We start from the raw sequence: 21,757 nt of genomic DNA on the forward strand, positions 1-21,757 counted from the left end.
AATACACAAGAGGATAATAGATAATAAAGTCCAAACCAAAACAAAAAGTTTTTGAAATCACGATTACAGTACAGTACTTGTATCAGCTTCGTTTCAGGTTATACATATGAAAAGAAACTGCACCTAGAAACAAATAAGACATATCAATGGACTAGAATTTCACACAACTGTAACAAAAACTTACTTCTGTTTAGTACTATCCTGACAATCATTAGCAGAACCATGTGGTGCAGAAGCACTGGGAGGAGTAGTAACAGTCTGAAAACATAAAAATAATTTCAATAGAACATATTTTATTTCGATTCAAGGATTTTAGGTCATATGGTCCAGCGCTGAAGCTAGGAAGGCAATTCAACACTAAGGGAAACTATGCAGTTGCACTAAGAACTAAAAGTTAAAAGATGTTAAACAGCAAAATGGAGTTTAACTTTGTGTGAATTTTATGATTTGTTCTGTGTTCTAAATTTTAACGTCAATCCGATATGTCTTTAATCTATATTTTACAGCTACTATCTTAAATACAAAGCATATGTTACATTTAAATACACCTGATGCCCATTCTATGTTTGTTCCTTGCTATGGCTATAATTATTGTTCAACTCTTTGTTGCCCTCAATGTGTAGACCTTGATGACGATAAGATGAAAGTGTATAGCATATTAGATTAGCTTATACTAGGATGAAAGAAGAGATGCTACATACAGCTAAACAGCTGTAAAACTGGGAAAATCAGACCCAAATGATTTTATAATATCTTTGAGTGCTTATAAAACGTCTACAGCTTAGTTTGCCGATCAAGCAGTATCATGGACAATAGGAAAACTTTGAATAGAACACTTGTTTAACTCTTGGTATCACAAAAAGGTTGCTATGGGCAACATGTTAGTTCATATATACGGTCCGACATATTGCTTTGTGTGCTTTGAAAATACAAAGGGTGAAGGTATCGTTTATCTATATTCCGTTCCTGGTTAAATGACGAGAGCCGAAATTTAATTTCTCTAACGAATAAAATCTTATTTTTGTGTTTACAGTATGAGGGGATTTCATAAGGTGTGACCTTCAAATGTAGATATTATAGGTTGGAGCACTGGAAAAATGTGGTCACCAAAAGCTGGAAAATAAGCAGAGAACTAAACCAAAGAGAGCATTGGTCATGGTGATGAGAAGGGATGAGGACCAGTTAGAAAATCAATATATATCAAAATGGCTGGACAAAAGCATGTAGAAAAGCTCAAGAAATCATAGTAAAAGGTGATAGATCAAGACCTATGATAAAGACTTGGCAGGACCTAGCACAGGATAGAATAATTTGATGATGAATTATCTCCCTTCTTAACACCCCAAAGGGAAGGGGCGATGTAAAAAAAAAATTTTTTAAAGGGGATTTGTCTTAGTAAAAGTGCTTGGATTCTGTGCCAGCTTATGCAACACAATTCAAAAGTAAACACATACTGTAAGAGCCATCATGATAATATAATTACCTCTTCCATGGGTGAAATATCCTCAGACATGCTTTCTTGTTGAGACCGTTTTTTATCCTTTGCGTCTTGATATGGTTTAGAGGGCTGAGATTTCTTTTTATCCCTATAAAAATAATAAAACAGAAAATTTAGTAATAAAAAAAAAAATCTTTAAAGAATATCAATAAAAATATTGATTTACAGGATACTAAACAGACTTGAGTAGAATAGCTTTAACAAAAAGAATATCACTAGCAAATCGGAAATGAACATTTCAATTGATTCCACCACTAGAAACAACTCAATTTAAATGCATCAATCGATAGAAGAAAAGAAAACCATAACAATAAACTTACTTTTTCTTTTTTTGCTTGACAGGTGTTGCGGAGTTCTTATCTCTTTTATTCCCAACTATTTCATGCTTCAAGGCAGCCGTTTCATCATAGATATTTATTCTATGAATCTTGCCTGTGCAATCTGGGGTCTCACATTGCGTGCCAAAAAAATCCTGCAGAGGAGGAACACATTAACATGACAACCTTGTAGATAATTTGTATTTTTCTTAACTATACAAACCGTAGCTATTTAATAGGGTATTACTTTCGGCGTAGCTGAAATGACAAGCCATTAATTTTTAACGAGGGTTTACTACCCACACCGCTAGTTAGCGGGGGTAGGGAGGATAGCTTGCTACCGCTTCCCCTCACACACCTGTGATTGAGCTCCCTTTGCTTGGAGGTAGGACTTCAAGGGGGATAGGGCTGACAGGCCAGTTTGGTTAAATAGCTAAGGTTTGTATAGTTAGGAAAAATACAAATTATCTACGAATTTGTCATTTGTTCCGTAACTGGAATACAAACCACGCTATTTAATAGGGGTGACTCACCCATTAGGAAGGGTGGACGTCCCAGCCAGTATGGCTTTTTGGGTTTGCCCGGGGACTCAATATTGAGTGTGTCAGCACTCAACAATAAGGAGTCCCTGCTCCTCGCTAGAACCTTGCTGTGCAAGGGCTGCGGCCTACGTAAGCTGTGTGTGAAGGTATAAAGTGTGACCAGTCCTAGGTGGTTGACCTGAAGTCCTTTAGATGGAAACTTAGGCTAGGACTTTTCCAATACCAGCTCGTCAGGGTATGGGGACGTGACAGTATTAACTAATACTAGGAGCACAAGGAAACATGGTTTACCTGCAGTGGTTCGAGGTCAGCTGTGCATAGAACTATGGATGCTGCTTTCCCCAAGAGAGGGGAAGATGAAGAAAAGAATAAGGGCCAGACAAACCTTTTCATTCATGCAGACTAAGACCAGGTAACAATGCCCTCAACCTTCTGCTATTTGTCCATTAAGGAGCCTGAGGTTTTAAACCTGCTGTTGTGCAGCCATCACAGGGCCGATAGAGAACGTATCGAGCCTCCTGTGTGTCACGACTTGCACGTAGTGGGTTGTGAAGGTCGTCTGATGCTTTCACATTCCCGCTGGTAGAACCTGCGTCCCTGAGAAAGTTCTTCTCGAAGGCCAGGGACGTATCTACGCCCCTGACATCATGCGCTCTAAGGCAGCATGACGGAGGAGGGTCAGGATTCAGGGACAGACGGACCACCCTCTTTGATCTCCCAGTGCTCACCAACAAATCTTGCACTTGGGGACGAACTGCAGCTGTTCTTTGAGATATAACCTCACACTCCTTACTGGACACAGTAGGAGATGGTCTGGGTCATCTGTTCCAGAACGAAGACTCGAAATCCGGAATGAGTCGAATCGAGGGTCGGGCACTCCCGGATTCTGTGTCTTAGCCACAAACTCAGAGACGATTCTGAACGTTACCTCCCCATCCGCTTGCATGGGCGATGTCATATGAGAGACCATGAAGTTCACTGACTTGCTTGACCGAGGCCAAAGCTAGTAGGAACACCGCCTTCGCAGTTAAGTGGCGATCTGAAGCCTGGCGTAATGGTTTGTAGGGAGGTCTCTTAAGAGGCCTGAGAACTCGAACCACATTCCTTGGAGGAGGTCTCACTTCCGACTGAGGGCAGGCCAGTTCATATCTTCGTATGAGTAGGAAAAGTTCCAGCGAGGAAGAAATGTCCACTCCTTTGAGCCTGAAGGCTAGACTTATGGCTGAGCGACAGCCTTTCATAGCCAAGACTGAAAGGCGTATTCTTCCCGCAAATATACGAAGAACTCCGCTATTGCTGGAATAGTGGTATCGAGCGGAGAGATACCCCTTCCACGACTCCAACCACAGAAAACTCTCCACTTTGCCTGGTAGACCCCTGCGGATGACCTACGCAGGTGTCCAGACATCCCGTTCGCAACTTGTTGCGACAATGCTCTCTCAGTGAAGAGCTGCTAGATAGTCTCCAGGAGTGAAGTCGAAACGAAGCTACGGCTTTGTGAAAGATGTTGGTGTGGTTGTTTGAGTCGTTTGTGTCGCAGAGGGAGTTCTCCCGTAAGCTCCGTTAGGAGTTGCGGAAGGTCCGGAAACCATTCCGCGTGATGCCATCACGTAGCTATAAAGGGTCATCGAGAGATTAACCGATATTCTGGTCTTGTTGAGCACCCTCCTCATCAGACAGAACGGGGGAAAAGCGTACACGTCGATGCTGTCCCACCGTTGGGAGGGCATCTTGCCAAAGTGCCTTGGAATCTGGGCCTGGGAAGCAATACAGCGGGAGCTTGAAGATCAGCGCTGTAGCGAACAGATCCACAGTCGGGTAACCCCACAAAGTCATACTTTGTCAGCTACTGGATGATCCAAGGACCACTCGGTACTCATTATCCGAGACGCTCTGCTCAGACTGTCGGCGAGCACATTCCCTTTGTCTGGAATGAAGCGAGCCGATAGAGGAATCGAGTGGACTTCGGTCTATCTCAGTACCTCTACTGAGAGATGGGATGGCTGCTTTGAAAAGGTACCTCCTTGCTTGTTGATGTAAGCCACTACTGTGGAGATGGAGCTGATCATACCACAGAGTGATCCGCTAGTTATTGTTGGAACTGTTGAAGAGCCAGGAAGACGGACTTCATCTCTAGCAGATTTATATGGAGGCACTTTTCCGATTCTGACCACAGGCCTGAGATCCTGTGGTTCAAAACGTGGGCCCCTCCCCCCCTTCCTTTGAGGTGTCCGAAAACAGCATCCAATCTGGGGGAAGTACGAGAAGATCCATTCTTCTTCGTATGTTCTCGCCTATCACTCACACTGGCGGTTCGTCCGTTCCGCAGGATCCAGAGGGATCATGATGTCCGGGGAATCGTAGCCTCGATTCCACCAGGACCCGAGCCGCCACTGAAGAAATTTCATCCTGAGGCGACCGTTGAGAACCAGACGAGCCAAGGGTGAAAGGTGACCGAGGAGACGTAGCCACAATTGGGTTGGAAGCTCTTCTCGTCTGGGGAAAGGGCTTAAGAACCTTCTCAGCCTTGCTATCCTGTCATCTGATGGAAGGCTTTGTGGAGACCAGTCTCTGATTGGGCAGCAGAGAGGACTTCTCGAGACTTACCATGATCACCATGATCCTTAGATCCTGGCAAAGTCCTATAAGTTTGCCTCGGTGTCAAAGAGGGAATAACTCCGAGTCCGCTAGGATCAGGCAGTCATCCAGATAATGGAGGAGACAAAGCCGATCTTGAGTGCCCATGAAGATATTAGGGTGAACACTCTGGTGAAACCCTGTGGTGCTGTGGAGAGACCGAACCACGACACCTTGAACTGGTACTCTTTGTTGTCTATGAGAATTCTAAGTACTCCCTTGATGACGGATGGACTGGGATCTGGAAGTACGCATCCTTCAGATCCAGTATACACAGGAAGTCTTGCGGTTTTACTGCAAGACTGACTTTGTCTGCCAGATATCGTCCAGGTAAAGCCCCTGAGTTGCTGCAACCTGTCTGCGCAACCTAGTAGGATTCCGCCACTGGCGGATATGCAGGGGAACTGCCAATCCTAGCGTTTGCGACCTCGGTTGCTCCCTCTAGGATTCTTCCCTCCCCTGGGGAACTTATTGCCTTTCTTGTCCTTGACCGGAAAGACTGACTTAGCTGCCATTGTTTTGGTGGGATGTGGCTGTTAAGGTGCTGGAGTTTTATAGAGCTTGAATGTCAAAGCCCTATAAAGGAGGGAGTCTTAGTGACTTCCTACACCTCTCGGCCGCCTGGTTCACGTACTTAGGCTCAAACAGGTTCGTTCCCATAACGAAAGAATGTCTGAGCCTGTAGATTTCGGTGATAGGGGACTCCCGGTATTGTCTTGGAGTCCTTTGACTCCCTCCCGGGAGGGAAGCAGGACTCCAACAACGATGGAAGCAGGCTCTTCTCCACTCTTATACGAGAAGACTTTACCGCGCGAGGTGGGGTTTCCTTCAATGGTGTGATTGGGGAACGTCTCACCTCCTGTGACTCTCATGAGGGCGGGAAATCTTCGTCCGAAGGTGAGGGAGAAGAGTCTGAAGGGGGAGAGTGCCTGCCTCGAAGACTTACGAGGAGACAGTTACGTCCTCGGAGAAGTTATCTTGTCCGAAACTCCTCTTTTCCTCTTCGGGGGAGTAGTTGCAGCCAAGGATATATGGCTTAACTCAAAGAGAATAGCTTGAAAGCCTGTGCTACCGCTCTGATTAGAGTCCTAAATTAGGCTGACGGCTGCGCTGTCAGACACTCCCTCTAGAGGGGAAGTGATCTGTAAAAAGATAAGGAAAGCACGTCCCTGGACCTTTCTAGAACCCCCCCCCCCTACCGGCACTGTTCCGTGCTGGGGGGGGGGGGAAATGTGGTGATGGTGCCCTTACCGCACGATGTCCGGCCGCCTCGCGCGGGGGAGGGTATTGGCGATTGCACTAAGGAGCGCGCTGGGGAATACCCGGGAGTAGCGCGCGAGAGACTGTCGAAGCGCGCCTGCGTGCGGGAATACCCTCGGCTCGCGCGCGGGAAACCCTGGACTCGCGTGTGGGAATACCCTGGGCTCGCGCGCGAGAGACTGTTGAAATGCTCGCGCGCGGGCGCGCAGGAATCAGGATGATGTGCAGGAACAGAATGAAGAGCCCGTGCGGGCCAGAATGTTGGCACGCGCGCGGGAGACCATTGGTACCCGCGTGCGTAAAAGATCGTCGGCGCTTGTGTGCGTAAGAAGATCATCATCGCTTGTAGATCGTTAGCGCTTGTGCGCGTAAGAAGATCGTCGGCGCCTGCGCACGTTAGATCGGTGTGTGCGCGCGCACGCGCGGGAAACCATCGGTACCCGCTCGCAAAAGTAGATTGTTGGCACTTGCGCGCGTAAGAAGATCGTCGGCGCTTGCGCGCGTATAATCAGCGAGCACACACGGGAAACCATCGGTACCCGCTCGTGGCGAACGTGCTAGGATGAAGGGTCAACTGGCAGGACGATCAGGAACTGGGATGTGTCCTTACAGAAAGGGCAAACATTCCCCGATGAGGACCGTAAGCAGGTCTGCTTAGAGTCCAGGACCGAAGTCCTTGTTGCAGCGCAAGGTTGCGCTGGTAGATCGGTAGGTCAGCTGGCGAGTCATGGAGCGCAGGAGAACTCTGGAACACGGATGAGCGCCTGTGTGCTACCTCAGATAAACTCCAACGATGTGCGCTGGCGTGCAGGTGAAGTTGGCGCGCTAGCAGGAACAACCATTGATGTCCGCTGGCGCGCAGGTGAATGATGGTGCGCAGAAGATCGCTGGAGCACTGGTGAGCGCCTGTGCGCTATCTCAGAAAACTCCAACGATGTGCGCTGGCGCTTAGGAGAGCGTTGGCGCGCAGGTGAAACCTGGCGCTTAAGGGAAGTATGAGCAGTAATTACCCATACGCCCTTCTACCCTGAAGGGATCGATGCCTGTTTAACAACAGGATGCGTTGGAGCTCACAGCGCGACAGCAGTCAGGAACGGAGATGGCAGGTCAGCAGGTCTAAGAGATAGCGAACGATCTGCGGAGAGGTCCAGATCAGCAAGCTGGCCTCATCAGGAACAATCCTCCGAAGAGGAGTCTCTATGAGTGGCCTCTCTTGCGAACGAGAGAGGTGAACACTTCGTAGAAGAGACTTGAAGACACTCGTGATGGTGAACCTTAGGGCCATTGGATCAGCAAGCTGACCTATAAGGAGCAATCCTCCGAAGAGGAGTCTCTATGAGTGGCCTCTCTTGCGAACGAGAGAGGTGAACACTTCGTAAAAGAGACTTGAAGACACTCGTGATGGTGAACCTTAGGGCCATTGGATCAGCAAGCTGACCTATAAGGAGCAATCCTCCGAAGAGGAGTCTCTATGAGTGGCCTCTCTCGCGAACGAGAGAGGTGACACTTCGTAGAAGAGACCTGAAGGACACTTGTGATGGTGCCCCTTAGGGCCATTGGATCAGCAAGCTAACCTATAAGGAGCAATCCTCCGAAGAGGAGTCCCTATAAGTGGCCTCTCTCGCGAACGAGAGAGGTGACACTTCGTAGAAGAGACCTGAAGACACTTGGGAAGGCGCCCCTTAGGGCCGTTGGATCAGCAAGCTGACCTAACAGGAACAATCCTCCGAAGAGGAGTCTCTATGAGTGACCTCTCTCGCAAACGAGAAAGGCGACACTTCGTAGAAGAGACTTGAAGACACTGTTGATGGAGCCCCTTAGGGCCGTTGGATCAGCAAGCTGACCTATAATGAGCAATCCTCCGAAGAGGAGTCTCTATGAGTGGCCTCTCTCGCGCACGAGAGAGGTCACAAGACTGATCCTGCAGCTGCTCAGCCCCTTGAGCATAGCTGCAGGTGCGACCGCTCAGCCCCAAGAGCATAGCCGCCTGAAGTTTTCATGCGCCCGGCCTTGCAACCGCTCAGCACCTTGAGCATGGTTACAAGTGCGGTCGCTCAGCACCAAGCGCATAACAGCCAGAGGACCAAGAAACCCCATCCAGGAATTATTAAGGTATGAGAAGTTCCCCGTCTGCAGGAGGAAGATCTCACACCTGGGAAGGGAGCCTCCCTCGGAAGGGAAGCTACCTACCCCTGGAGGTGAACCTCCTTAGCGTTCTAAGATGAAATGAAGAGCTGACAGTTGTCACGGGAGAACTTCTAAGATGAAATGAAGAGCTGACAGTTGTCACGGGAGAACTTCTAAAGAGAAGGGATAACGCCCATGACTATGTCCTAGAGAGACGGCAGCGACAGCAGACTCCCCATGCACAAACAGGACAGCTCTGCTTCGTTGGCACTCTGCATAGTTAACTGGAATAAAATTAAATAATAATTTAACAGAAATTCCCCCGGGAGGAACTCCGAAGAGTAACCCCGAGGGAATAGCGAAAAATAAGAATTACAAATTAAGTATGCGCCCTCCCCGCCCACTGATATTCACTGGAGAAGGGGGAGGGCGGAGAAACTGTAATAAAAACAGAATTATAACAGAATTATAATTATCTAAATCATCTAAGAACGTTCATTAATAGTAAGAAAGCTGAAAAGTTAAACTATACAATTAGATTTCATTAAAGAAAATTGAGACAAATAAACGGAATAGCAACCCAACCCGCACGGGAAAGGAGCTTCCGTAATAGTACGTAGTAGTAGTAAGAGGTGAACGACCTCGAGTAGAGAGAGAGACCGTAGTCAATTTAAACTCCTACATTCCCTTCGCTGAGAATCCAAGTTCCCTGTAGGAGAGGAGGAACAGCGAAGATAATAGATGAATGAAGAAAGTCCGGCGATGACAAATCCCCACGGCAGCCGAGTTAACGGGAAAGCCGGAGGAACGACCGATGGACCAAGAGGGAGAGGCCGGGCCCCATTTGTGGCCTGCCACTACGCAGGTGGTGGCGTTGTCGTACATCACACACACAGCACAAACACTGAAACGAAAACTTACTACATTTCTATATACTGTACAAAAATATACATAAACATGAAGAATGTTTATATATATTTACAAGTATAAGAAAAAGTAAGTAAAAAGACAAAAAGCATTAATGGCTGTCAAAGAGGCGAGGGTGAGAGCGGACACGTCCGCCTCCCACCCGAGCCGAAAGTAAAGTGAACTAAATAACAGGTGTGTGAGGGGGGAGGTAGCAGGCTATCCCCCTAACCCCCGCTAACCAGCGGTGGGGTAGTAAACCCTCGTTAAAATTCTAATGGCTCGTCATTTCAGCTACGCCGAAGTAATTCCCCATATTAAATAGCGTGGTTTGTATTTCAGTTACTGAACAAACCCCTATTAAATAGCGTGGTTTGTATTCCAGTTACGGATCAACTGTTTTTGCACTTACAATAATTAAAGAACAATTACACAGGAGTCTTTCCAGAAATGCACTTTATGAATATAAAAATATCATGTCATTCTAGTATACATATTGACTTATGAGATATTTAGCAGAGGGGATGCATCACTGTACAGTAAAGTATTTTAAAAAAGAATAGGAAAAATAAGCCCTTTCCTAGTCAAGCACTGTCAGCGCAGTTTAATATTTTGATGTTGAACAGGGTGAGGTAAGTCTTTTCTTATAGTTTATATATGAAAGATCTGTTTTAATGTGGTTACTGTTCTTAAAATATTTTGTTTTGATGATGTTACTGCTCTTAAAATATTCTATTTTCTATTACTTTTCACATAGTTTATTTCCTTTTCTCACTGGGCTATTTTTTCCTGTTGGATCCCTTGGGCTTATAGCATCCTGCTTTTCCAACTAGAGTTGTAGCTTAGCTAGTAGTAGTAATAATAATAACAATAACTTTTAACAAGGCTCCTTTTCAGATTCCTAAAGCTTGGTAAGCAGAAACTGAAAAGGGTTCAACCATACAGTAGATTGGGGTTCCACAAGTAGATTGCGAAAACAATTTCTATAGAATAAACGTTTCAATACTGTATATGTGAAGCTTCCATACAATAAATGATATTCTAATTTAATAATTTATCTATAAACAGCTGCTACTGGACAAAAAATTTGGCTATAATATTAAATTTTCTTTTACTTTTTAAATCTTTGTTTTCCATGATTTAAATTACTAAACCTTGGTCACTAAAAGTAATAAACAATAAATTTATGATCTATGGAATAACAATTCTATATTACTTGGCGTTACAGGATACCTATGTCAGTTGTGGACTGACTTAGTCACCAAGTGCAAAACACTTGAAAGGATGAAAGGTTAACAATAAATTTTCATGTTAACCCTTTTACCCCCAAAGGACGTACTGGTACGTTTCACAAAACCCATCCCTTTACCCCCATGGACATACCGGTACGTCCTAGCAAAAAATGATATAAAAATTTTTTTTTCATATATTTGATAATTTTTTTGAGAAAATTCAGGCATTTTCCAAGAGAATGAGACCAACCTGACCTCTCTATGACAAAAATTAAGGCTGTTAGGGCAATTTGAAAAAAATATACTGCAAAATGTGCTGGGAAAAAAATAACCCCCTGGGGGTTAAGGGTTGGAAATTTCCAAATAGTCTGGGGGTAAAAGGGTTAACAGTTATTTACATGCTGGAGTCATTACCATCCTCCTTTGACCCTTCACCAAAAGGAAAAGAAATAAATCATCAATGCTTAAAATCATATATAAAACACACTACATGATTTAAACTCTGAAAAGTTCTATGGCAAAGGTGGCTGGAATCCCATTTTCTTTTTCATAGCCATCCAGGAGGAACAGTTGAAGGATTAGCCTAGCTATCACATGAAATAATGATGATGGATAAAGTGCTGGCTCTGCATTTCATCTCTCTGACTCTGATGCAAAAGATACTACAGCTTTTATCATTATTACTAAGATACAACAGCTACAACCCTAGCTGAAAAAGCAGGATACTATTAGCCCAAGGGCTCCAACAGGGAGAAAAAATAGCCTAAAAGCTCTGCCAAAACATGAACTGAACAAATGTCTATATCTTGCAACATATGTTCACCAGGTTCAAGAGTGTATACATAACTTACTTTGTCTGACATTTTTCCAAATTGGTCCTCAAGTTCTTCTTTGTGCGCTTTCCAACAACATGGATGGTACGTCACAGTGCAGTGGTCTTCACAAAGTACATCCACAAATCCTTTGAAATCTGGGTTGCTGGTGAAATAAAAAATTCTAACATCTACAATTGAACTTATATACAATAAGAACTTTGCCTATTCAAATCATCATTCTTCAGTACAGTAATGAACTGTGTCAATTGCGGTGGCAATAGTCGTGAAGATATTATTTTGTAGAAATGATTGTTGAAAAAAAAAGGGAATAAAATAAGAAAAAAGACAAATCTTGTCGTGTCTACAACTTGCATTGCTGGTACGTTTTCCTCTTGTTGTGGGTGTGACTTGTGGTAGTAAAAGGTGGACACAGAAATACACTAAAATAGACCTTACATGATCATGAATAAGGACCAGAATTGCAAATATTTTGGTTGGTGGTGAGGAGAGTTGTAAGGATCCCTACGTCTCCAAGCTGGCCTCAGGTAGCGGATGTTGCTATTGGCTAGTGTGTGTGATGTGAATATCATATGGTAATAAAAAACAGACTAAAATAACTTAAATATTCAGAAATGAAGGCTAGAATCCCGACGACTTTGTTGGTTGGCTGAAGAAAGTAGAGGGAGGGGCTAATACTGTATTAGGCAGAGGAGATTTTTCTGGGGGAAATTTCCCAAGTGTGAACTGTGGTAGCTCAGCTTATAATAATAATAATAATAATAATAATAATAATAATAATAATGATAATGATAATAATAATAATGACAACATATCCCGACGTCACGGTGGGTATTACCTAGCATGTTTGGACATATATAGACATCATCACAGCAAAAGGGTTAAGGAGGGTGCCTCGACCCATTAAAGCAATGTTATTTTGGGGTAACCCAAAATTCTCTATTTTTCTTCTCAATGTATTTTTTTTTCATTTAATAACTTTTTAATTTTCTTAGCATTTTAATGCTTCAATACAAAATTCCATCTACATGTATACATTACTTTTAAAGGTCACTTTTTTATATTTCAGTTTTTTGTTATCATATTGGTACCAAATCTAAGCTAAAAAATTCCCTCTCTTCGGTTTGAAAAACAAACATTTGTCGATAATAAAAAAAAAACTTAATGTTTACTTTAAATATTTCATGTTTTATGAAGTCAGGTTCAAGTTATTTTGTACAGATTGATTGAACAGACTTTAGTATGTGTAAGTATGGGATTTTGCAGTAATTTTACCTCACCACTGGGGATCATAAGTAGTAACACATTATTTTTTGGGGTTATTTAATTAAGAGTGGCTATACCCTTCCCTCAAATCCAAAAATGTCTCTCCCCACACACAAAAATATGACAAATTCGTAGATAATTTTTATTTTTATAATAAACTATAAAGTGACGTGACAAAAAGATATTCAATTGTAAGCCTTCCTCAGATGACTTAAGGTGCACAAAGCAGCAAACTACTTTTACAGAATTAACACTAAAACTTTAATATTAAAGCCTAACCATACAAACCTTTGCTATTTAAATAGGGTATTACTTTCGGCGTAGCTGAAATGATGAACCATTACAATTTTAACGAGGGTTTACTAACCCCTCGCGTAGCTAGCTACCCCTCCCCCCTCACACACCGGTGAACTAGTTCACTTTGCTTAGAGGTAGGACTTCCCAGGGGACAGGGCTGGCGGGCAAGTTTGATTAAATAGCTAAGGTTTGTATGGTTAGGAAAAATACAAATTTCTACGAATTTGTCATTTGTTCCGTAACCGAAATACAAACCACGCTATTTAAGTAGGGTGACTTAACCCTTAGGTAGGGTGGTAAGTCCCAGCCTTACTGGCTTTGGCTTTGCCCGGGGACTCAGAATCTGAGTGTGTAGAACTCGAGATAAGGAGTCCCTGCACCTCGCAAGTACCTTGCTCTGCAAGGAACGTGCGGCCTACGTAAGCTTGTGTGTGAAGGAATGAAGTGTGACTCGTCCTAGGAAGTTGACCTGGAGTCCTTCAGATGGAATTCTAGGTTAGGACGTTCCAAATACCAACTCGTCAGGGTATGGGGGACGCGACAGTATTATCTTAATACTAGGAACACAAAGAAGCATGGTTTACCTGCAGTGGTTTGAGGTCAGCTGCGCAGAGAACCCAGGATGCTGCTTTCCCCAAGAGAGGGGAGGATGAAGAAAAGAGTAAGGGCCAGGCATACCTTTTCATTCATGCAGACTAAAACCGGGTAATAATGCCCTCAACCTTCTGCTACTTGTCTATTAAGGAGCCTGAGGTTTAGACCAGCTGTTGTGCAGCCACCACAGGGCCGATAGAGAACGTATCGAGCCTCCTGTGGGTCACGTCCTGCAGGTAGTGGGCTGTGAAGGTCGTTTAACGCTTCCAAACCCCTGCTTGTAGAACCTGCGTCACTGAGTAGTTTCTCTTGAATGCCAGGGACGTAGCGATGCCTCTGAAATCGTGTGCTCTAGGGCAACGTGACGGAGGAGGGTCTGGATTCAGGGAATGGTGAATGACCCTGCGAATCCAAGCTGAGATGGTGTTCTTAGTGACCCTCCTCTTCATCCTTCCTGTGCTCACAAACAATGCTTGCACTCGAGGACGAACTGCAGCTGTTCTCTTAAGATAGAGCCACGGACTCCTCACTGGGCACAGTAGGAGATGGTCTGGGTCATCTGTTACAGATCGGGGACTCGAAATCCGGAAGGAGTCGAACCGAGGGTCCGGAACCCCGGGATTTTGAGTCTTACCTACAAACTCAGGGACGAACCTCAGCGTTACCTCCCCCCATCCCCTTGAATGGGCAATGTCGTACGAGAGACCATGAAATTCACTGACTCGCTTGGCCGAGGCCAATGCGAGTAGGAACACAGTCTTCCAAGTCAGGTGGCGATCAGAAGCCTGGCGTAATGGTTCGAACGGAGCTCTCTTAAGAGACCTGAGGACTCGAACCACGTTCCATAGAGGAGGTCTCACTTCCGACTGAGAGCAGGTAAGCTCATAACTTCATATGAGTAGAGAAAGTACCAGCGAGGAGGAAATGTCCATTCCTTTCAGCCTGAAGGCAAGACTTAAAGCTGAGCGATAGCCTTTCACTGCCGAGACTGAAAGGCGCATTTCTTCCCGCAAATACACAAGAAACTCCGCTATTGCTAGAATAGTGGCATCGAGTGGAGAGATACCCCTTCCACGACACCAACCACAGAAGACTCTCCACTTCGCCAGGTAGACTCCTGCGGATGACTTTCGCAGGTGTCGAGATATCCTTTCCGCAACTTGTTGCGAAAAGCCTCTCTCTGTGAGGAGGTGCTGGATAGTCTCCAGGCGTGAATCCGAAGCGATGCTAGGGCTTTGTGGAAGATGTTGCAGTGTGGTTCCTTGAGTAGTTCATGTCGCGGAGGAAGTTCTCTCGGGAGTTCCGTCAGGAGCTGCAGAAGGTCCAAGAACCACTCTGCATGATGCCATAGCAGAGCTATTAAGGTCATTGACAGGTTGACCGATATTCTGGTCTTGTTGAGCACCCTTCTCATCATACAAAACGGTGGAAAGGCGTATACGTCGATGTTGTCCCACCGTTGTTGGAAGGCATCTTGCCATAGTGCCTTGGGGTCCGGGACTGGGGAACAGTACAGCGGAAGGTTGCAATTCAAGGCTGTCGCGAACAGGTCCACCGTCGGGGAACCCCACAAAGTCAGGACTTAGTTGGCTACTAGAGGATCCAAGGACCACTCGGTACTCACTATCTGCGATGCTCTCCTCAGACTGTCGGCAAGCACATTCCTTTTGCCCGGAATGAAGTGAGCCGATAGTGGAATCGAGTGGACTTCGGTCCATCTTAGTATCTCTACAGCAAGATGGGATAGCTGTTGTGAAAAGGTACCTCCCTGCTTGTTGATGTAAGCCACTACCGTGGTGTTGTCGCTCATCACCACAACGGAGTGGCCCGCCAGGATCTGTTGGAACTGTTGAAGTGCCTTCATCTCTAGCAGATTTATGTGGAGGCACATTTCTGATTCTGACCATAGGCCTGAGGTCCAGTGGTTCAGAACATGGGGCCCCCACCCTTCTTTTGAGGCGTCTGAGAACAGCATCAAGTCCGGGGGGAGGACGAGAAGATCCACTCCCTTTCAGAGGTTTTCGTCTGTCACCCACCACTGAAGGTCCGTCCGTTCCGCAGGACCCATAGGGACCAAAACGTCTGGGGAATCGTGGCCTTGATTCTACCGGGACTTGAGCCACCATTGCAGGGATCTCATCCTGAGGCGGCCGTTTGGAACTAGACGGGCCAGGGAGGAAAGGTGACCTAAGAGACGTAACCACGATTGGGCTGGAAGCTCTTCTCGTCTGAGGAAAGGATCTGCAACCCTCCTCAGCCTTGCTATCCTGTCGTCTGATGGAAAGGCTTTGTGGAGATTGGTGTCCAAGATCATGCCTAGATATACCAGTCGTTGAGATGGAAGCAGAGAAGACTTCTCGAGATTTACCATGATCCCTAGATCTTGGCAAAGTCCCAGAAGCTTGTCTCGGTGTCGAAGAAGGGTCAACTCCGAGTCTGCCAGGATCAGCCAGTCGTCCAGATATCGGAGGAGACGGATGCCGATCCTGTGTGTCCACGAAGAGATCAGGGTGAACACACTGGTGAATACCTGAGGTGCTGTGGAGAGACCGAAACACAGCTCCATGAACTGGTAGATCTTGTTGTCTAGGCTGAATCTTAAGTACTTCCTTGAAGACGGATGAATTGGGATCTGGAAGTACGCGTCCTTCAGATCCAGTGTACACATGAAGTCTTGCGGTCTCACTGCTAGTCTGACCGTGTCTGCTGTCTCCATGCTGAACGGAGTTTGTTTGACAAACTTGTTCAGAGCTGAGAGGTCGATGACTGGTCTCCAGCCTCCAGACGCCTTCTTTACAAGAAAGAGTTGCCTAAAGAAGCCTTGGGAACAGTCGACGACCTCCTGGAGAGCACCCTTCTTCAGCATGGTCTCGACTTTTGCCCGTAGGGCTAGCCCCTTTGCCGATCCCATGGCATAGGAGTTCAACGACACTGGATTCGCTGTCAGGGGAGGTAGACATGTTATGAACGAGACGCGATATCCCTGACTGATCCCGGAGATCGTCCAGGCATCGGCCCTGAGTTGCTGCCACCTGAATGTGCAACTTTGCAGGGGGACATGCAGGGGGACTGCCAATCCTAGCGTTTGCGGCCTCGGCCGCTCCCTCTAGGATTCTTGCCTCCCCTGGAGGACATTTTGCCCTTCTTGTCCTTGACAGGAAAGGCCTGCTGTTTGGACACCGTCGTCTTTGCTGCCGCTGCCGGTTTTGTCATCTTGGACGGGCGAGGTTGTTGAGGTGCTGGAGGTTTGCAGGGCTTAGTTGTAAGAGCCCTCTGGAGGAGAGAATCCTGATTAGATTTCCTCCACCTCCCAGCTGCCTGTTCCACATCCTTGGGCTCAAACAGACTCTTTCCCAGAAGGGAAGAGTGTCTGAGCTTGCAGACTTCGACGGCTGGGACCTTCGAATGGAACTTTTCAGCCACCGCATCACGTCGCTTCAAGATCGAGTTGGCCCACAAGTTCGAGACTTGGTGGGCCAGAAACTCAATGGTGTGGGTGCCAGAAAGGAGGAAGGTCTCTAGGGCCTTCCTGGTGCTTTCCTTGGACAGATCCTCGGATCACAGCAGGATGCCAAGAGACCCCAGCCAGACGTCCACCTACGAAGTAGCCTGCATGGCACACTTCGCGACCTTTTCCTGGCTCAGGATCTCTGTTGCCAAGAAAGTCACTTGCTGGCTTGAGAGTCTCTCAAGAGAGACTCGCCTGGTAAGCTCTTCCACAGAGTGGTGTAACGGAAGAGCTAAACAAGACTCCTCCATGATCTCAAAATACCTTCTTTGTTGGACATGAGGAGGTGGGAGGAGCTTGTTGCCGGCAGTGGAACGGCTGGAGGAGGCGACCTCGGAGAGCTGGCCCTCAACCTTATCCCTGGCACTCTTCACCCCTTGGGACCAGGGCAAAGCCGCACTGGCCTTAGTGGGTTTCTGGGTGCCAAAGACTCGGTCCAGGACCGTGTCCTTGCCCTCACGAGGAGCGATCTCAGGGTCCTTGAACCCGTTGAGATGCCTCATCAGAGTCAAGACCTGCCAGAAGGCGTGTTCTGACTCTTGCTGCTCTCCTCCTGGTGAACTGGCAGCAAAGTCTCCCGTCCCCAAAGGCTCTTCTTGGGGGGACACCTGGACGTTCTCCTCGGGTCTCGCTGGTTCTGGTCGAATACTGGAAGAAGACTTCGGGATAGTCTTCGTGTACTTCGGGTCCCTCCTAGGAGGGATGCAGGACTCCAGCAACGAAGTCTGAGGGCTCTTCTCCACCCCAACAAGGGACGTTCCTCCTACTCGAGGTGGGGTTTCTCCCATTGGTGCGGTGGGAGAAGGTCTCACCTCGGTAGATTCCCCTGAGGACGGAAAAGCCTCATCCACAGGAGATGGAGAGAAAGTCTGTGGGGGGGAATGTGCCTTCCTTACGGACTTCTTAGGAGCCAGCTTGACCCTGGGAGAAGTCACCACGATCTCTACTCCTCTCTTCCTCTTCAGTGGGGTCGGAGCTGCCCTTGGTTTGAGACCCAAATCAGAGAAGGTAGGCTTAACAGCCTGGACAACAGCTCTGATCAGGGACCCAAACCATGGCTGCTTACTGACAGACGCAGTGTCAGAGACTCCCTCTGGAGGGAAGGGGATCGGGCGATCCTTCGGAGTAGATACCACAGGGCCTGCCTGAGAAGAGAGGGAAGAAGATTGGTGTGCCTGGATCTATCTGAAGACCTCCCCACCTCCTGCAAGCGCGCTGTTCTGCACTTGCGGGGGAGGGGAAATGTGAAAAAGACGACCTGACTGCTCTCGTTCCTGAAGACTCTCTAAGAAGCTCGCGTTACGAAACCCGGTGGGAATCGCGCTTGGGCTCGCGCGATGGCATAATCCCAGGTTCGAGCGCGGGCGAACGCTCGCGCGTGGGCGTGCGGGTGAGGGTGCGGGTGAGGGTGCGCGTGGGCGTGCGGGCGAGGGTGCGCGTGGGCGTGCGGGCGAGGGTGCGCGTGGGCGTGCGGGCGAGGGTGTGCGTGGGCGTGCGGGCGAGGGTGCGCGTTGGTGTGCGGGCGAGGGTGCGCGTTGGCGTGCGGGCGAGGGTGCGCGTGGGCGAGTGTTGGCGAGCAGGAGTGTGACGGCGCACAGGAGAGTGATGGCGCACAGGAGAGCGATGGCGCGCAGGTGAGCGACTGAGCACAGGTGAGGTTGCGTGTGGGCGCGTGATCGTGCTGGAGAGTGATGGCGTGCAGGCGATGGGGCGCGCAGGAGATCGGAGGCCTCTGGAAGTGCACACGGTAGGAGCTGAAACCTGTGCGCGCGAAGGTGACTGCGCGTGATAGGGCGCAGGCGAGGGTTGACGAGAGGGCGAGTTCCGAGGGTGCGCAGGAGATCGCTGGCGAGAAGGCGAAGGACGAGTCTTCTTTCCTGTGCCCAGATCCGGAGATCGTGGGCGCGCAGTTGCGCGTTGGCGAGCAGGAGAAGTTCGCTGACGAGCTGGAGATCGTGGGCGCGCTAGGCGCGTATCAGGATCAGGGCGCGCAGATATGCTCTGGCGAGGAGGAGATCGCTGGTGAGCAGGAGAATGATGGCGAGCAAGAGGGCGCTGGCATGTCGACTCTGCAACAGGAGATCGCTGGCGCGTTGTTTCCAGCACAGAAAGTCTCTCAGCAAAAGCAGGAACAGGCAGCGCGCGAGCACGCAGGAGATCGTGGGCGCACAGGGGAAACCTGGCACTTAAGGGACTTGCTCACATTGTGAGACAAGCCCTTTTGCCCCGAAGGGACCGGTGCCCGTTGGATAACGGGGTGTGTGGGCGCCCACTGTGCATCAGCTGTCAGGAACGGAGAAGGATGATCAGCCGGTCTGGCAGGCGTAGGAGATCGCGAACGATCTGCAGAGAGATCCAGTGATGCAGCTGCAACGGTCAAATCACGTCGAGGAGGATCCTCTGCGGGGGACGGCGAGAGCGAGGAACCGAAGAGGCGCCTCCTAACTCTCTTGTGGAGAGGAAGACCTCTACGGCGAAAAGGAGGGCGAGCCTTGCGACGGATACGTCCTCTGTGTGCAGCAGGAACACCATCGTCGGTCCTCCGAAAAGGAGTCTCTGTCAGTGAACTCCCCCGAGGGGGAGATTCACCTGCAGGAGAGACCGTTGGACTCAACTCCTCCCTCGAAGGATGTTCGGAGGGGGGAACTGAGCCTTCAGTAACATCAGCACCCAAGGCAGGGGTTTGACCCGACCCGTCGGAAGCCTCTGCCACCACAACATCGACGACAGACAGAGGGTCAACTTCCGCTATCACCAGCGACTGTTTGACACCTGCTCCCAACTGGATCAAGTCAAACAGGGCTTCCGTGGAGGGCGAACCCTTAAGCCCAAAGGAAGCCCAAAGCTGCAATAAATCATCATTAGCAACAGAAATAGATAAATCCTCCCCCGGAGGAGGAGGAGGAGCTGCCTCGCTATGGGAGGCAACTCCCTCTCCCGAACCCCAAGGTCGGTCAACAAAAGAACGGCCTACGCTACCACTCGACGGCCTCTCAAGAGAGACCGATTGAGTGGGAGCTTCGGAGGAGGTTCGGGCAGCGAAAGAGAGTCCTTGGAATTTTCCTTCTTCAAAGAGGAAAGATCCCGCTTGGACTTCCTCTTCGGCTGCCGGGAAAACCTCTCCCACTGGGAGGTAGACCACTCCCTGCACACTTTATCCTTATCACACCGTTGACCTCTGCAGAATGGACACAAGGTGTAAGGGTCCGTCTCGACCGCCGACATATAAGTCCCACAAGGGCGGTCGGGTAAACCAGGGCATTTCCGCATGATAAAGAGAGAGGCCAACTTCCAAACACACAACTGAAAAAGAAAGCAAAAAAGATTAAGGCTGCCAATATGCGAGGGTGAGAGCAGACACGTCTGACCATCACCCGAGCCAAAAGCAAAGTGAACTAGTTCACCGGTGTGTGAGGGGGGAGGGGTAGCTAGCTATCCCTCCCCTACCCCCTCGCTAACTAGCGAGGGGGTAGTAAACCCTCGTTAAAATTCTAATGGCTCGTCATTTCAGCTACGCCGAAAGTAATACCCTATTTAAATAGCGTGGTTTGTATTTCGGTTACGGAACAAATATATTATGGACTACATATACCAAACACGCACACATGAGCAAGACCGGATAACCAGACAACATAATATATTCTTGTCTTTATTTTCCTGGGAAAATTTAAGCTTGGGAATTACCTACCTATCGTCTCTGACGCTTTATGCATCTTTCAGCATGATCTTTTAAAAACAGTAAATATATAAACAAGAAGACAGAGCAATAAGAAAATTCTTTAGAGATATGTGCAGCAAAGGATTATCAACAAATACCATATAGTATATAAGTTAAACGGATAACCTATTCCACAGAAAGTCATAGAAAATAAAATGACTAAAGGGTTCTGACTTTATATCAAGATTCATAAGTACACTACACTAATTGTAATAAACATTCATGTTTTCAAATTAAATGTCTCACACACACACGAACACATTTTAGTATCATTATAAGTAGGGTAGCTAGTCAAAGCTATTTTCAAGTTAAATTGAAAATATTTTACCAAAAATAAATGTAGAGAGAGAGAGAGAGAGAGAGAGAGAGAGAGAGAGAGAGAGAGAGAGAGAGAGAGAGATATTGCAGTCTTATAGCATGCCTCTCGTCCCTTTGCCAATGAATTGTTATAAATAGTGAACAGTGGTTGAAAAGAAAAATAAGAAAATAGAATAACTCTAAAGCCATGCAACTGCAATAGAAAATTGTTTAGTAGATCAGGTTCATGTTGATTCAGAGGAGCTTCCGATACAGTGAGGTTTGACTAGTAATAAACAAGGCTTAAATACATCAACATACGTTTCATAAATCTCTTCTCCTACAAAGGGATTAAGACCCTGAGTAGAAATGCAGTTCTTGAATCGACACTTAGCCCTCGGCTTTAGCTTGATATTCATCGCCCTTCCTTTCAGGCCTCCGGTCAAACGCAAAACCGCCTAAAAATGATAAGAATATAAAAATAAATATTATGCAGACTTTTAGATCCGTTCTTTAACATCTTTATGAAATTTATGAAATAGCAAGGTAATTTTTTTATTATAAGATAAAGATCCCTTAGACTAGTACAGTAATACAGTACCTTCTTAATTCTTGAATGATCTGGTGCAATTGTGCTTTTAATCTAAGTATTGTAAACTTATCAAGACAAGTAAATTTATATATATAAAAAATTACATGTACTCAATAATACATAATAATAGTAC

The 21,757-nt window shown here is 47.2% G+C and overlaps 1 protein-coding gene across 1 annotated transcript in view; it reads right to left on the minus strand.

The window, feature by feature from the left end:
• The window catches only part of LOC137653738 (E3 ubiquitin-protein ligase TTC3-like), a 250,667-nt gene that overhangs the window by 97,039 nt on the left and 131,871 nt on the right, over positions 1–21,757 (minus strand). Inside the window, exons 17-21 of the mRNA XM_068387356.1 lie at positions 21,354–21,490; positions 11,371–11,497; positions 1,819–1,970; positions 1,484–1,586; positions 185–258 (exon numbers count right to left, since the gene is read on the minus strand). Coding sequence (XP_068243457.1) covers positions 185–258; positions 1,484–1,586; positions 1,819–1,970; positions 11,371–11,497; positions 21,354–21,490 — 593 coding nt within the window. The remainder of the gene's footprint in view (positions 1–184; positions 259–1,483; positions 1,587–1,818; positions 1,971–11,370; positions 11,498–21,353; positions 21,491–21,757) is intronic.

This window comes from Palaemon carinicauda, chromosome 14 (assembly GCF_036898095.1).
Source record: "Palaemon carinicauda isolate YSFRI2023 chromosome 14, ASM3689809v2, whole genome shotgun sequence".
NCBI lineage: Eukaryota > Metazoa > Arthropoda > Malacostraca > Decapoda > Palaemonidae > Palaemon > Palaemon carinicauda.